At 41.5% G+C, this 13,372-nt stretch overlaps 4 protein-coding genes across 7 annotated transcripts in view; 3 read left to right on the top strand and 1 right to left on the bottom strand.

Moving 5' to 3' along the window:
• The window catches only part of mthfd1l (methylenetetrahydrofolate dehydrogenase (NADP+ dependent) 1 like), a 45,922-nt gene extending 43,378 nt beyond the window's left edge, over nt 1–2,544 (bottom strand). For both annotated transcript variants that reach the window (XR_014915125.1, XM_085431921.1), the window contains exons 1-4: nt 2,165–2,544; nt 813–897; nt 504–554; nt 345–398 (exon numbers count right to left, since the gene is read on the bottom strand). Coding sequence is in view for 1 of the 2 variants with exons in the window: in XM_085431921.1 (XP_085288047.1) it covers nt 345–398; nt 504–554; nt 813–897; nt 2,165–2,400 (426 nt within the window). In the remaining variant the exon portion in view is untranslated. The remainder of the gene's footprint in view (nt 1–344; nt 399–503; nt 555–812; nt 898–2,164) is intronic.
• LOC146691896 (syntaxin-11-like) lies at nt 2,308–6,630 on the top strand. 3 transcript variants are annotated; one of them, XM_085431923.1, is made up of 2 exons: nt 2,308–2,370; nt 5,263–6,630. In XM_085431923.1, the coding sequence occupies exon 2, from the start codon at nt 5,270–5,272 to the stop codon at nt 6,101–6,103; it is 834 nt and encodes a 277-aa protein (XP_085288049.1). In that variant the 5' UTR covers nt 2,308–2,370; nt 5,263–5,269; the 3' UTR covers nt 6,104–6,630. The 3 variants fall into 3 exon arrangements, with proteins under 3 accessions (XP_085288049.1, XP_085288050.1, XP_085288048.1); XM_085431924.1 differs by lacking the exon at nt 2,308–2,370 and adding an exon at nt 2,954–3,009; XM_085431922.1 differs by lacking the exon at nt 2,308–2,370 and adding an exon at nt 4,469–4,611.
• A 996-nt stretch (nt 6,631–7,626) lies between these two features.
• LOC146691895 (syntaxin-11-like) lies at nt 7,627–10,527 on the top strand. Its single transcript, XM_085431920.1, has 2 exons — nt 7,627–7,904; nt 8,957–10,527. Exon 2 carries the CDS (start codon nt 8,964–8,966, stop codon nt 9,861–9,863), a length of 900 nt encoding a protein of 299 aa, XP_085288046.1. The 5' UTR covers nt 7,627–7,904; nt 8,957–8,963; the 3' UTR covers nt 9,864–10,527.
• Nucleotides 10,528–10,912: 385 nt separating this feature from the next.
• On the top strand, nt 10,913–13,059 carry LOC146691894 (syntaxin-11-like). The gene is made up of 2 exons (XM_085431919.1): nt 10,913–11,088; nt 11,812–13,059. The coding sequence occupies exon 2, from the start codon at nt 11,825–11,827 to the stop codon at nt 12,725–12,727; it is 903 nt and encodes a 300-aa protein (XP_085288045.1). The 5' UTR covers nt 10,913–11,088; nt 11,812–11,824; the 3' UTR covers nt 12,728–13,059.
• Nucleotides 13,060–13,372: the final 313 nt, after the last annotated feature.

The following is a 13,372-nucleotide window of genomic DNA, read 5'->3' as shown; positions in this document are numbered from 1 at the left end:
AGATCATCCACTGTCAGGTCAAATGTCTAAGCTATTCCCATGAATTCCTTCTGTCTACATGGTTCAAGTGGCAGGCTCCAGCTGAATGAAGAGCCAAGAAGGTTCCCCAAATCTCAGTTACATAATGCTGGAAAATATCACTAGGTAGGATAAAACCTGATGATAAACTTAGATGATAAATGAAGAATAAACTGGAAATACTGAAGACCTGAACACACAGGCACCATAATCACATGCTGCACAAACATGAGAACGGTAATCATGTAGTGACTTACTAAACTTTGAGGGGGGAGGAAGAGTTCTCTATTAAGGGGAAAATTAACTTGTGAGTCACATCGACTTACATCATCTTCACTGCACTCCTTTACCAGACAAATCTGAGTGATGTTCAAACCAATCTGCGGACGAGGAGATAGGAGATCTTTTGTAGACATTACAAAAGAACAAAATGGCCAAGCTGAAGAAGAGAAGTCAGAAAAAGGAGAAGTGGTGGCGTGGATTACCTTTACTGCCATTTTCTTATTGATCTCCAGCATGCTGTCGTCTTCACCTGCCTTTGAGATAAAATGAGCACACTGAAACAACGCACAGAACCCTGATAATATGGAAAAGCTAAGATGAAACTTCAGTAGAAACAGATACCCTCAAGGTCAGGAGAAGATTAAAGCAAATTAGGAGACTTCTAGCATCAAATGTTTAAGCTACGCTTTTTCTAAGCATTAACAACACTTACCGTAAGACTGCTTACTACAAAATAAGACGGTGTATTTGCACTCATTTTTTTGTTCTTTAACAGTATTCCCTTACAGTACCTGTAGAATGGCTAACAAGGGTTGAATTGCTGGGTTTCTTTTCTGCAGAGTCACAATTGCTTCTCTGGTGCTCTGAACCACTTTCCTACAAGAGAAGACAACCTGGTTAGAAATACCCATTAACCTATTAATGGGTACACGCAGGATAAAACACCCCCATCAGGAAAGTAGATAATACATAATTAAGTTCAAATATGTTCATTTATATAGCACCAATTCACAACAAAAACCATCTCAAGGTGCTGAATGCTGCAAGGTAAAGAAGCAGCATAACTATGGGGGGTTTATAACTACAGTGGCTTTGAGAATTCAGTGCAATGCAACAAGAAATCAGATGAAATGCGAGGAGGCGGCTCAGAAGAGAACGAACAATCGAACACATGAACACTGAGAAAGTACAGATAGTACACATACATGTGCTGAAACACTGAAAGCAGCACATGGTGTAACTAAATTTTCAAGCAATGTCTGCAGCAAACTATGGAGCTGATGAGAAGGTGGGAAGCAGTCAGGTGCTGTGTTTACTTTAATTCACAGACTAGCTTGTGAAATATGTGAGATAAGTATTGCTTAGGACCTATCAAGCCATCACTTTTTGTCTATTTGCAGGAATTTTCCTAATGAATTATGCATCAGGCTCTGTGGAGTAGAGTAGTAGTAATCCAAATATCAATAGTATCGAAACCAGAGCTTATATTGGTATTGGATCAACATTAATAAATTGTTGACCACTGCTCTCCCCTACATAAGATGCCTTTAAAAGTTAAATGTATCGGTATCAGTATTGGTATATGCAATATTGGCCCTACATTTACTTGGTATCGGATTGATACCAGAATTTGTGGTATGGAACAACCCATGGTCGTTTTCAGTGCGCATGCGGCAATATGCGGGCGGGCGGGGAAAAATGTTTACAAATACGTTAAAAGTCCAAAACTTTAAAGTTAAACTTTAACTGAATAAATCCTTTTTGCTAATTTTCTTCACACTCAATACAAGTGTTATAGATCTGATTGCATTTAAATGTTAGCAGCAAAACTAGTTAGCATCAGTCATCCACGCCTGCGTGTTTTTACTCGGTTCCTCATGTGTCGCATGTTTAGCAACAACAGAAAAGGGTTGCATCAGCTGGCTGGTGTCTCTGACACCCTAACCCGGGGACACGTGCAGAACTGGCTACTAGCCAGGGGCCAAAACGCCGGTGAGACCGGAAATGCTTACTACCTTTGTCACGTAGATAACCATCCCTCCAACGAACTTCGTTTTTTTAGCTAGCCGTTAAAACAATTTGTCATGACACACCACAATCAGACTTTTACTCTACATTGTTGTTGCTGCTGTTGTTATTTTACCTCACATGGTTGTCGTAATCAGACTCATCCCCCTTCTGAGATTGTACCCCAAAGTTACCGGTTAACTTCGGGTTGGTGCCGGTGCTGGAGGTAGCGCTTGCCGCTCGGAGGCTCAATCGACTGCTGGTAATGCCTATCGGTAGGCATCTTCGCGAAAACCCGGTGAATCTGCTACCCGGACGGACCTGATGTGCCCGGAGACTCATGTAAGCACTGCGAATAAGCGCCAACTTCATTGTAGTTTTATGTTTAAAAAAATAAACAGGACTAAAAAGTGTTTCTTCTCCTTTCGTCTCTGGCGGCGGTGATTAGCCCGGTTCCTTGAAAGGAACAAAAAGAAAGTTGAGGTTGCAACAGGGTGCTGATGAAGGTGGGCTGTCTTCACGAGCAGTCGGAAAGATGAAAAACTAGCGGTCGGTGTGCTTTGTTTCCCCCCCATTCCCCCATCCTCCCACCCACAAATGGGCAATTCCCATAGAAAGAAAGGTCTTTTAAGACAACACATTGCGTTTAGGAGTGACATATGGATACCTTGTTGTTAGTGTGTATATGCCTCCGCAATATTTTGATTATCTAATAACGTGTGTAAACGCATTTGTTTCCTTCCTCCAAAGTCACTGGTAATATGAAAGACTGTTTGAATAAGACAATAAATGCTACATTTCTTGCAAGTCTAGATGCTGTTATTAAACCAGCATTTTAAAGTCATATGTTTCCATTTGAAAATCCGGGGTACACTTGAAAGCAGCAGCCTAACAAGAAGCGAATGCTCGCGACTACGCGAGTTCACGTGCTGAAGACCCTGAGAGGAGTTAGGTCATTGGGTTCAAAATACACCTCAGTCGGTAAGTTAACATATCCATCCAACCCAATGCAATAATGTAAGTGAGTAAAACTATATTTAGTCTCAGGCTCATTAAGAATCAACGTTTCACTCACTCAAACATACCTATTCACAGGAGGCCAAACAATCAGTATTAATAATCATTGCCTCAATTCATATGTCGTATTAGAATACTTTAAAACCAGGTTCCTTATCAGCAAACGCGTGTCAATATACTCCTAAACCAGAGCTGGCACTCTTCATTTAACAGCATGTGATAAATCAGGCTTCTATACACAGCGTGGGTTGGTGGCCTAAGTTGAACTGGTAAGTTTAGCGACATTCCTGTTCCCTATGATTGAAGCCTAAACCCTGATTTTATCTTGAAGTCATGTACCAATCGTGCAAATTTGATGTGTGTCCGAAAGACTGCAAGTAAGGGATTTGGCAGAATATTAAAGAAAACTAATGTATCTATATATAAAGAGAATGCGTCTAATCTAATAGAAATTCCAGTGAGACCGGGTTTGCCCTTGTTGTGCAATAATAGTTCAAAAGATGGCAATAAATATACTATAGATAAGAAACAGTTAATATGCATTTTACAGCAGGAATGTTCATCCAATTTTAAAGTTCTTATCTATGCTCGTACACCCCTTCCTACATCAACTATCCAGATAAGAAAACATAGTTTGTCTATGTGTGATCAACAAGCACCTAAGCTGTGCTTAGTTGTGGTTGATTTTGGAGCCAAAAAATGAGGACAGTGCTACAAATGCCTCCAGCAGACTTGACCTCCTCAAAATAGTAAAACCGTCGCCAAATACAGGGGTTGATTTAAACCTAACTAAATTGCTAAGGGGCATAACTAAGTGTGTAGTAGTCAGAAGAATTTAAAAAAAGAAGAAGAAGCTACTAAAATCCAAACTTGTTTGTGCATGTAGTTGTGGAAGTCATTTGGGTGTGGCTAACACACAAACTGCACAGACCTTGTTCTGCCTACTCTCATAGTGTAGGCTGCCCTCCCCTGGTGGCCGTGCAGATGAGCCGTGGCATCATTTTATTTTCCAGCCATTTAATTAATTAAATATTACAATCAAAATTTTAAAAAAGTAATTTAAAAAGAGCGGTTTAAACTGCGCATTATCTAAATTTCTCGTACCCATGTCTGATCCAGAACCATTTTATTTCTTTTGATAATTTGGGATTTGTAACTGATGGGAAATCTCATTGTGACAGAGACTCAGAGGATCAGGGGCCAGGAGAAAAGCTGCTGATGGTGAATCAACCGGTGATTCACCAGATTGTGTGTGGGAACAGAGAAAGTCTGGTGTGTTGATTTAAAGTCTAGGTCCAAGTTTATGTTTACAAAGCTGTCCTACACAACTGACGCTCCTGTGGTGCAGGTCAAGGTTGAACTGATCTGTCTTCATTCCTAAAGTCACATGACTGTGACTGAGTGTCGCAATTGTGCACCCTGACAAAAAGCACAGCAGATTTTCAGTTTTTACCTCACAGCCTGCAGCACTGGTAACACGTGGGACTGTTTTTTGTGCTCACAGTCCGGATTAGTAGACTTCAGATGATGGCCAAAGTTTGATTTGTAGAGATAAAGAGCAAACGGGTGAGGATCTTTCCTTTAATCTTGTCACTGTGCGCATGATTATTTGACCTTGTTGCATATGAAATGGTAACAGTGGGATTTTGTGGTTTGACAGAAAGTATGGGTAACTTATGAAATTACATGGTGATAGATACTGAGCACAGGAGGCAGTAATTTGTATGAGATGTAAGAAAAGATCAGATATGTCTAAGTTATCATTTCTTCTAAAACATTTGGGGTTTTTCTTAGATTTTATAGCGTTGGAACCATATATTTGTTGTGTAGCGCCAACGACTGAAATGCCTCTTAATGCTATCACAAGTGTACTTTATGCATTAGAAATATTTAGGCTGTTTATCCAAGATATAACTCTAACTTATATGCAGAATCTAAAGCTCGGTTTTTAAAGTCAAAATGAATCTCTCTTTGGTGAAAAGGAACATTGTTGACTACTCTTTGGATAACCTGTTAGGCCAGTGATTGGTGGTGGGTGGATTATACTTGAAGGAAGAAGGAAAACTATTTTCATCAGATATGAGAAGCAAGCAAGGTGCCAAGTGTGTTTAAATTCAAACATAAATGGTTCACCTACTTGAATGAATTAGCTTTACTAATGTTTGTTAAGTGAATAGAAAATCATCTTGACCTCTATAACCTTCACTTGATCTCCAGATCAGCCATGAGGGACAGACTGAGCCACCTGCAGGAAGTCTCCGGCGGCCCTGTGGAGCCAGTGGAGAATGCAGACTCCACTCTCTCCAAGTCCCTCAGCAAAGTCGACCTGGACAACAGCCCTGCTCTGGCAGAAATCTTTTCCCAGGCAGAAGGGATCCATAAAGACATCCAGCTCATCCGCCTGGAGGTTAAAAGGCTTCGTGAGCAGAGCTCCTGCATGTTCCATGGCACCTCTACTATTAAAAGGGACTCTATTGGAGCTGACATAAAGATGCGGGCTGAGAATGTTCTAGCACGCCTGCGTGACATGGATGGCATGGCGTGCAAGCTAGAAGAAAAACATGGTGCCAATTCTGCTGTGACGCGTATCGCCAGAACCCAGTACGCCTGCCTCAGTAATGGCTTTCGCGATGCGATGTTTGATTACAATGAGGCCGAGATGAGCCACCGTGAAAGCTGCAAAGCCCAGATCCAGAGGCAAATGGAGATAGTTGGGTGTGAGGTGACGGGAGAGGAGGTGGAGGAGATGATTGAGAAAGGTCAGTGGAACATCTTCAGCAATAACGTGGTGACTGAAGGCAGAACGGCACGTTCAGCTCTCTTCCAGGTTGAGAAACGTCACCAGGAGCTGCTGGACCTGGAGAGACGCATCAAGGGCATCCATGAGATATTCCTGGACATCGCCGTGCTGGTAGAGGAGCAGGGCAACATGCTGGACTCCATCCAGACCAACGTTCAGAAAACCGATGAGGGCGTGCAGGATGCTCTCTTCAAAATTGGCAGGGCCAAACGCCATGACCGCAACAACCCATTCAAAAGAATATTTAAAAAGACATAGCAGCTGAAGACACTTTTTGGTTTTTAAGCTGGCTCAGTCTCATCATGTGAGGGATTTGCTATTAAAGCTAATTTTGACTCCTCCCACATTCACAAAGTGTCACCACAGCGGATGCTTGATTTGGCAATTTATTTTTTTTTTTAAATGTTTTGTTTTTTGTCGGATACGCTTCCTGTTGCAGCCCCAAGGGGATTTGTCTAATTTGTGTCTGATGTTTTTTGTTTTTTTTAAACTGTGACTTTGAGAAATATTTTTTTCCAGTTTCAGAAAAGAGATAAAACTCAATAAAATATCTGCTGTAGCTGAAGAAAGGCTGAATTATTCTTCAATTATTTGTAGTCTGACTGAACTGTTAAACTTTGGCTGGTTTTCAGAAGCCTTTCATCCAGACCCCTGAAAGGGAGGCAATAATACAGCATTTTAACAGAGATTTAATTTTATATAGGTTATGCAGGGATTACACTACTTATGCACTAATCTGTTTTACTGTCTTTTAATTACTTTTTAATATTAAACGTTTTGTTTTATTCTTGTGTTCTGTGCCTTGTCTCTAAGTAAATATATTGAAATTTTTAACATATTTGTTTAAACATATAATCCACACAAGCTCATTTAAAAATTGACTAGATCTACTACACACATGAGAGAGCTGCTCCACATCGAAAGGAGCCAGCTGAGGTGGTTCGGGCATCTGACAAGGATGCCCCCTGGGCGCCTCCTGGATGAGGTGTTCCAGGCATGTCCCACCGGGAGGAGGCCCCGGGGCAGACCCAGGACACGCTGGAGAGATTATATCTCTCGGCTGGCCTGGGAACGCCTTGGTATTCCCCCGGATAAGCTGGAGGAGGTGGCTGGGGAGAGGGAGGTCTGGGCCTCTTTGCTTAGGCTGCTGCCCCCGCGACCCGGCCCCGGACAAAGCGGATGAGGATGGATGGATGGATACTACACACATTTTACTTTAAGTCACTCTTAAAGAGGCAGACACACTGTTTGCTTTTTCAGGCATCTCTGAAACAGTAAAACCTTTAGTAAATACTGCCTATAGATTTACATTAATAAAGCACAACGATATTGTTTATTAGTTTCGTATGTTTATTAGTGTGTGTATATATAGTGCTTGAATGTCTGGAACCTAACCAACCTGTTAATGGACATAATTTATTGTGTGTTCTAGTCAAGGTACAGTGCAAGAAGCTGGTAAAACCACACAAGTCTGATCTCTCCTGCACAAACACAAGCCGGTACTGTGTAAGTCATTTGGGCGTGGCTGGGAAAATCTTGACGTGAGCTAAAATCAGCTCAGGCTTCACTCACTCATCTCGGAAACTGTCAGGTAGCCTACCGCGGCTTTTAGATATTATGGCAGTGGTTGGCCAAGTGTCGCCAATGCGTTTTTAAGCGCAACCCCCTTAAAAAAGGTGACCTCGAAGGTTCCGTGCCAACAGTTTTGCTTAATTGTACAATAAGATAGACGCCAAGTTGCATTTGGCACTCGAGTGTTACACACCCGCTGCTCACACCTTGGCGTCACTGCAAACCAAACCGACCGGGCTTCATTCCTCAAGTCACATCTCATCGCAGTTGCATGGCGAGGCGCAGTTGGTCAACTTGACAAAAAAGAAATAACACAGTAAAATTCCAGCTTTAGTTCCAGATATAGCAGCGTTACGCGTGTAGGGCCCATTGTTGTGCTCACGGCCAGGAGCAGTCGACATCAGAGCAGGAGGATGCTGCTGAGGCACGGCGGCCACCTGACAGCAACGTACAAACTTTGATATCTGTGGACATAAAAGCGAAACAGGTGAGGATCCTTCCTTTTATTTTCACGAGATTATTTCATCTCGTTGCTCATGAACGGCGAAGGAAGATGAAGTTTAAGTTATGGCCCATCAGACAAATGAAAAGTGATTTTAAATTTGTTTTTGTTTGGGGTTTTTAGTAGTAAACGAGATTTATCGTAGTAGAAATAGACACTAGCGTGACATATACACAGCCTAAAACCATGTCCATACATTTGTGGAAAAACGTACACCTTTCTTCCACAATTGTTAAATTATTTTTTTTTACTATTATCGTTGTTATTTTACATTTTTATTGTACTTTATGATACATTGTGCCCAAATCAAAATATTTCCTAGATTAAAAAAACTCGGATTATTGAAACAAGTTAAGTGTTGAATATGTCTACCAACAAAACAACAACATGATGATAAGGACCACATGTATTTATTTATTTATAATACACATTTAATCCACTAGATTGCATCTTAACTGGAAAATTGTATAAAGGCTGTTTTGATCAATGATATAGATTATCAGTTATTCTCAACTAGAAGCAGTGACAAAATCAGACAGGGCAATCAGGACGGGAAGGGTGTAGTGGCAGTGCCAGAAATGCCTTTAAATTATGTCACCACCGTCCCTTTTTCACACTATAAAGATCTTTTACTTAGACTGCTTCTCAGACTCTGACAAATAATTCTGTCTGTGAGATTTTAAAGTCAAAATGAATTTAGCTACAGAAAGATCCTAAGTTGAAGGAACTAGTTTGGTAGGAAGGAACACCTCTTACTATTCTTTAGAGAACCTGTTAGGCCAGTGATTGGTGCCGGGTGGATTATATGTAAAGGAAGAAGGAAAATATTTTTAACCTGGTATGAAACAGGTTAAAAGACAAGGTGTGAAGGTGTTTAATTATGAAAAAAAAAAGGGGGGGGGGTGTCTTGAGTTGCTTAGTGTTGCACTGTTGAGAAAGGCCCCTGTTTATTTAGTCAGCTTTACCATTGTATGTTAGATCAACAGCAATCAGAGAGAGAAAAGCATCTTGACCTCTAACCTTCACTTGTTCCCTAGACCAACCATGAGGGACAGACTAACTGACCTCCAGGAGCTGTCCAGCGGCCCCATGGAGCCAATGGAGTATGCGGAGTCCGTTGTCTCTGACTCCTTCAGTAACGTTGACCTGGAGGATGAGTTGCCTCATGAAGCAGTGGTGTTTAGCGACAACAGCCCTGCTCTGGGCGAAATCTTTACCCAGGCACAAGGTATCCACAAAGACATCCAGCTCATCCGCCTGGAGGTTAAGAGGCTTCGTGAGCAGAACTCCCGCATGTTCCAAGCCACCACCACCATGAGTACCATTAAAAAGGACTCTAACACTATTGGAGCTGATATCAAGGCGCGGGCTGAGGATGTGCTAGCACGTCTACATAAAATGGACGACATGACGCAGAAACTAGAAGAAACGCACGGCACAAATTCTGCTGTGACGCGTATCGCCAGAACCCAGTACGCCTGCCTCAGTAATGGCTTTCGCGATGCAATGTTTGACTACAATGAGGCCGAGATGAGCCACCGGGAAAGCTGCAAAGCCCAGATCCAGAGGCAAATGGAGATAATGGGGCACGAGGTGACGGGAGAGGAGGTGGAGGAGATGATTGAGAAAGGTCAGTGGAACATCTTCAACGACAACATCGTGACTGAAGGCAGAACGGCACGCTCGGCTCTGTCCCAGGTTGAGAAACGGCACCAGGAGCTGCTGGACCTGGAGAGCCGCATCAAGGGCATCCATGAGATATTCCTGGACATCGCCGTGCTGGTAGAGGAGCAGGGCCCCATGATGGACTCCATCCAGAACAACGTTCAGAAAACCGATGCTGTCATGCAGGATGTCCTCTTCAAACTTGGCAAGGCAAAACGCCACGACAGCAAGAACCCGTTTAGAAAGATGTTTTGCAGCTGTTTTCCGTGCGTCGACTAATCGGTACAACAGGATGACCCGGCAAAGACAATGTCAGCTAGTTCTTAGGATATTCAAAATGTTCGACGTGTCACGAAAATGTTAGTTTCACAATAATTTATCATCACGGTCTTTGTAGTTACTGCCTAATATTTTCTCAGAGAGTAAAATAAAGGTTTGAGGAAAAGGGTTCAAACTGCTTGGTTTAAATGTAAAAATTCTTGGGTTAAACTTCATAAAACTCTATTTATGTAATTCCTTGATTTTTAATGTCTGTAGTAAGGGTTTGAGACATAACCTGTGTCAAATAACAATGACCTAGGCACGATGCATACTTGAAAACAAACGGTACGTGAAGGTATTTTTCAGCTTGCTCAGGTTACACATTTACTAATAAGTAGCTTTCAGATATTTTTATACAATTTCTGAAAGTTCCATTAAAATAACCTTGAAGAAATGTTTGGTTTGTCACTACACATCTTAGCACTAATACCATGGATGTTGTGGTTGAAGTAAAACAGAGCGTACCGGTAACGAAGCAGTTTAACAGGGATATAATTTCTGCAGGGATTGTACTTGTGATGCACCATGCACACTACCTTATTTTGACTTCTGTATATTAAAATGTTTTTGTCTGTCTTATGTGATTTCTCTTACAAGTAAATATTAAATATATTAAATATAATATGTCTGGGTTTATTTTTTAAACATACAATTCACATTAACACTAATATTTTAGAAGGCCTGCTATGTTCTTACTCAAACACAGAAAACTGGAGAAAATCTGGACTTCCAGCTCAATGACAGCTGCTCTTTGTCATGATGCGTATAACGCCATTAACCAGTTGTTTAACCTGCACACAGGTGCCGTCACAAAACAAATAAAGCTGCTTATTACGTGTTTTTCAAGACGTCTAGTCAAATCCCTTTGTTTTCTTGTTTGTTTCCTTAAATTTTCATTAATTCTTGTTTTTGGGCATGTCATTTACCAGGAATGCCTTCTTACTTAATCCATTTGCTTGATTCGTGAGTTGAAACAGTACTTTAGGAGGTATTATGTGTCGCAGTGGGAAGGCTTAAGTGACTCACCTGTTAAGGGGCCGGCAATCACACACAATGCTGAAAAGAAAGTAGACGGCCAACTTCCTTCAGTAGATTAAACACATACTTGCTACAAAAATGTCAAATGAGACAAGCTGAAAGGATTTACTTACCTTTTCTGTAGCGTGGTGGCCGTTTAAAGAAGGTAAGATAATTTGATTTGTGAGTCTAATGATTTGGGTTTTTTCATAGGAAAAGTGTTGCCACCTGGAGGCAACTGGATAATTGATGGGACTTGCTGGCTATTTAGTTTGGGCTCCACTCTACAGGCAACTCGAGGGGAAGATATGATTTCTGAAGACTTGTTTAAGTCTTTTATTTTTAATTGAGACAACTTTTGAAGTGAATGTTGTTCATTCGAACGGTACGGAATAAGGAAATTGACTTTCTGAGCTTATGACAGGAACTTGAAAAGATACCTGCCATCCAAAAGCACTGCAACTTGTGGAGTTGACAGACCTAACGTAGAGAAAGTACTTGGATAAATGCAGAAACCACCATCCTATTGCAAAACCTCAATTTAAATGGAAAAGTCTGCTTTAAGGTGAGAAGGTCCTTGTTCCTGGTTTAAATTGAGAAATTCCTGTTGGTCACTTAGCTGTGACTGCTGACGGGAAAAGGCTACTGAAGATAAAACTAAACTTACGTGCATCAGTTGCATCATCAGTTTTTAAAACAATCTTTCTAGATGGCTCTTAAAGTTCCCCCCTTACTAAATTAACAAAGCACAATAATTTACAGCCAAGTGATCAGATTACTCTGTTTCATGTGTGTCATCACTTTGAAGAATGTTCATGATAATCATTTTGAATTATGGATTTTATTTATTATACCTTTTACTTCTTTTTTTTTTTTTTTAATACACTAGTCTCTCAGGCAGAATGCGGGACAGGTTGGAGAGGCTGCAGACCATTAGAGAGGAGCAGGAGGAGTACGAGCCCGAATTCTATGGGTTTGAGTATGATGTAGACAAGGGAACTTTGTCTCATCAAGCGGTAATATTTGAGAGCTCCTCAGCTACTGAGGTCATCCTAAAGGAGGCTGAGTCAATACGCAAGGACATCTCCCTGCTCCACTTGGAGGTGGCACGTCTGCACGCCCACAACGAACGATTTGGCACCTCTGTGCGCCGCCTGACCCTTATTAAAAAGGATTGTGACTCCATTGCCAGAGGGATCCAACAGCGGGGGGAGGCTCTGTACGCCCGTCTACAGGTCCTGGGTAAACGGAGCAAAGAGCTTGAAGAGAAAGAGGGCCCCAACAGTGCTGTTAGTCGCATTGCCCGTGCTCAGTACGAGTCACTGACCTGCGCCTTCCACAGTGCTATGACTGACTACAGTAAGGCGGAAGAGGTTCAGAGGAATACCTGCAGGGTGAGGATCCAGAGGCAGGCCTCAATACTGGGGAAAGAAATCACTGATGAGCAGCTGGATGCGCTGGTGGACAAAGGTGGTGAGGGCTGGGCGGAGCTGTCCCAAGGCCTTCAGAATCAGAGTGTACGCTCTTGCCGCACTGCGTTGTGCGAGATCAAAGGCAGACACAAGGACCTGGTGGAGCTGGAGGCCAGGATGAAGGAGATCCACGAACTGTTCCTCCAAATGGCCATACTAGTGGAGGAGCAGGGATCCATGCTCAATAACATTGAGGCTCATGTGTGCAACACTGTGGAATATATTGAAAAAGTCCACGTTCATATGAAGAAGGCCATACAGTACAAGAGGAAAAACCCTTTCCTCCAGTGTTGCCCCTGTCTACTGTGCTGGAAAAACGACCAAACTTTTTAGGACTGTGTTTGACTTAAATGATTGAAATTCTGATTAAACATTTAACTATTTACGTAAAAGATATGGAACTAAACAAAAAGGAAAAAGTAATGTGCAATATTTTGATGAAAGACGATGGCACTAAGTGCACTGAAGACAGTTCTTCCCTGGGTAGAAACACAATGTATTTCTGTGAAAGGGAGTAATTTGTAAGCTCAAAATTGATCAAATTACAGATAATGTTATGATCACAGAATTTACCCCTGTATGTATTTGAGAGAAGTTTTAACAAATTGATGTTTTAAGTTGAGACTGTTATCGTGTTCAGTGATGCACAAAATAAACTATAGCTGTAGGAAAAAAAGATCTGCTAGTTTTTCCAGATTCTTTGAGTCTAAGTAAGCGTAAAAACATTTGACACCCAAATGATCCAGACATAATCACAACTAACAATAGCTGTACTGTGTAGCTTTTAACTAAATGTCATGTCAGACTGAGATAAAACTAAGTTATATCAGTAAGAGGTGCAGTGAGTATGATGTAGACAAGGGGACTTGTGTGTACATTTCTCTTATATTACACTGGCCCAAGATTATTTTGCGTTAATGTAACAAAATGATCTAATCCATTAAGGTTTTATTTTTGGTACTTCTGCTAATCTGTAAA

The sequence above is a fragment of the Copadichromis virginalis genome, linkage group LG15 (genome assembly GCF_057382275.1).
Source record: "Copadichromis virginalis isolate Kocher_CV1m ecotype Utaka linkage group LG15, C_Virginalis_male_GT1.1, whole genome shotgun sequence".
Classification (NCBI taxonomy): domain Eukaryota; kingdom Metazoa; phylum Chordata; class Actinopteri; order Cichliformes; family Cichlidae; genus Copadichromis; species Copadichromis virginalis.
Note: the sequence above shows the minus strand (reverse complement) of the source record. Positions and strands in the feature narration are given on the sequence as shown.

Bases quoted from the DNA above. Each gene is read 5' to 3' on its own strand.
- LOC146691896 (XM_085431923.1), top strand. From the start codon at position 5,270: ATGAGGGACAGACTGAGCCACCTGCAGGAAGTCTCCGGCGGCCCTGTG.
- LOC146691895 (XM_085431920.1), top strand. From the start codon at position 8,964: ATGAGGGACAGACTAACTGACCTCCAGGAGCTGTCCAGCGGCCCCATG.
- LOC146691894 (XM_085431919.1), top strand. From the start codon at position 11,825: ATGCGGGACAGGTTGGAGAGGCTGCAGACCATTAGAGAGGAGCAGGAG.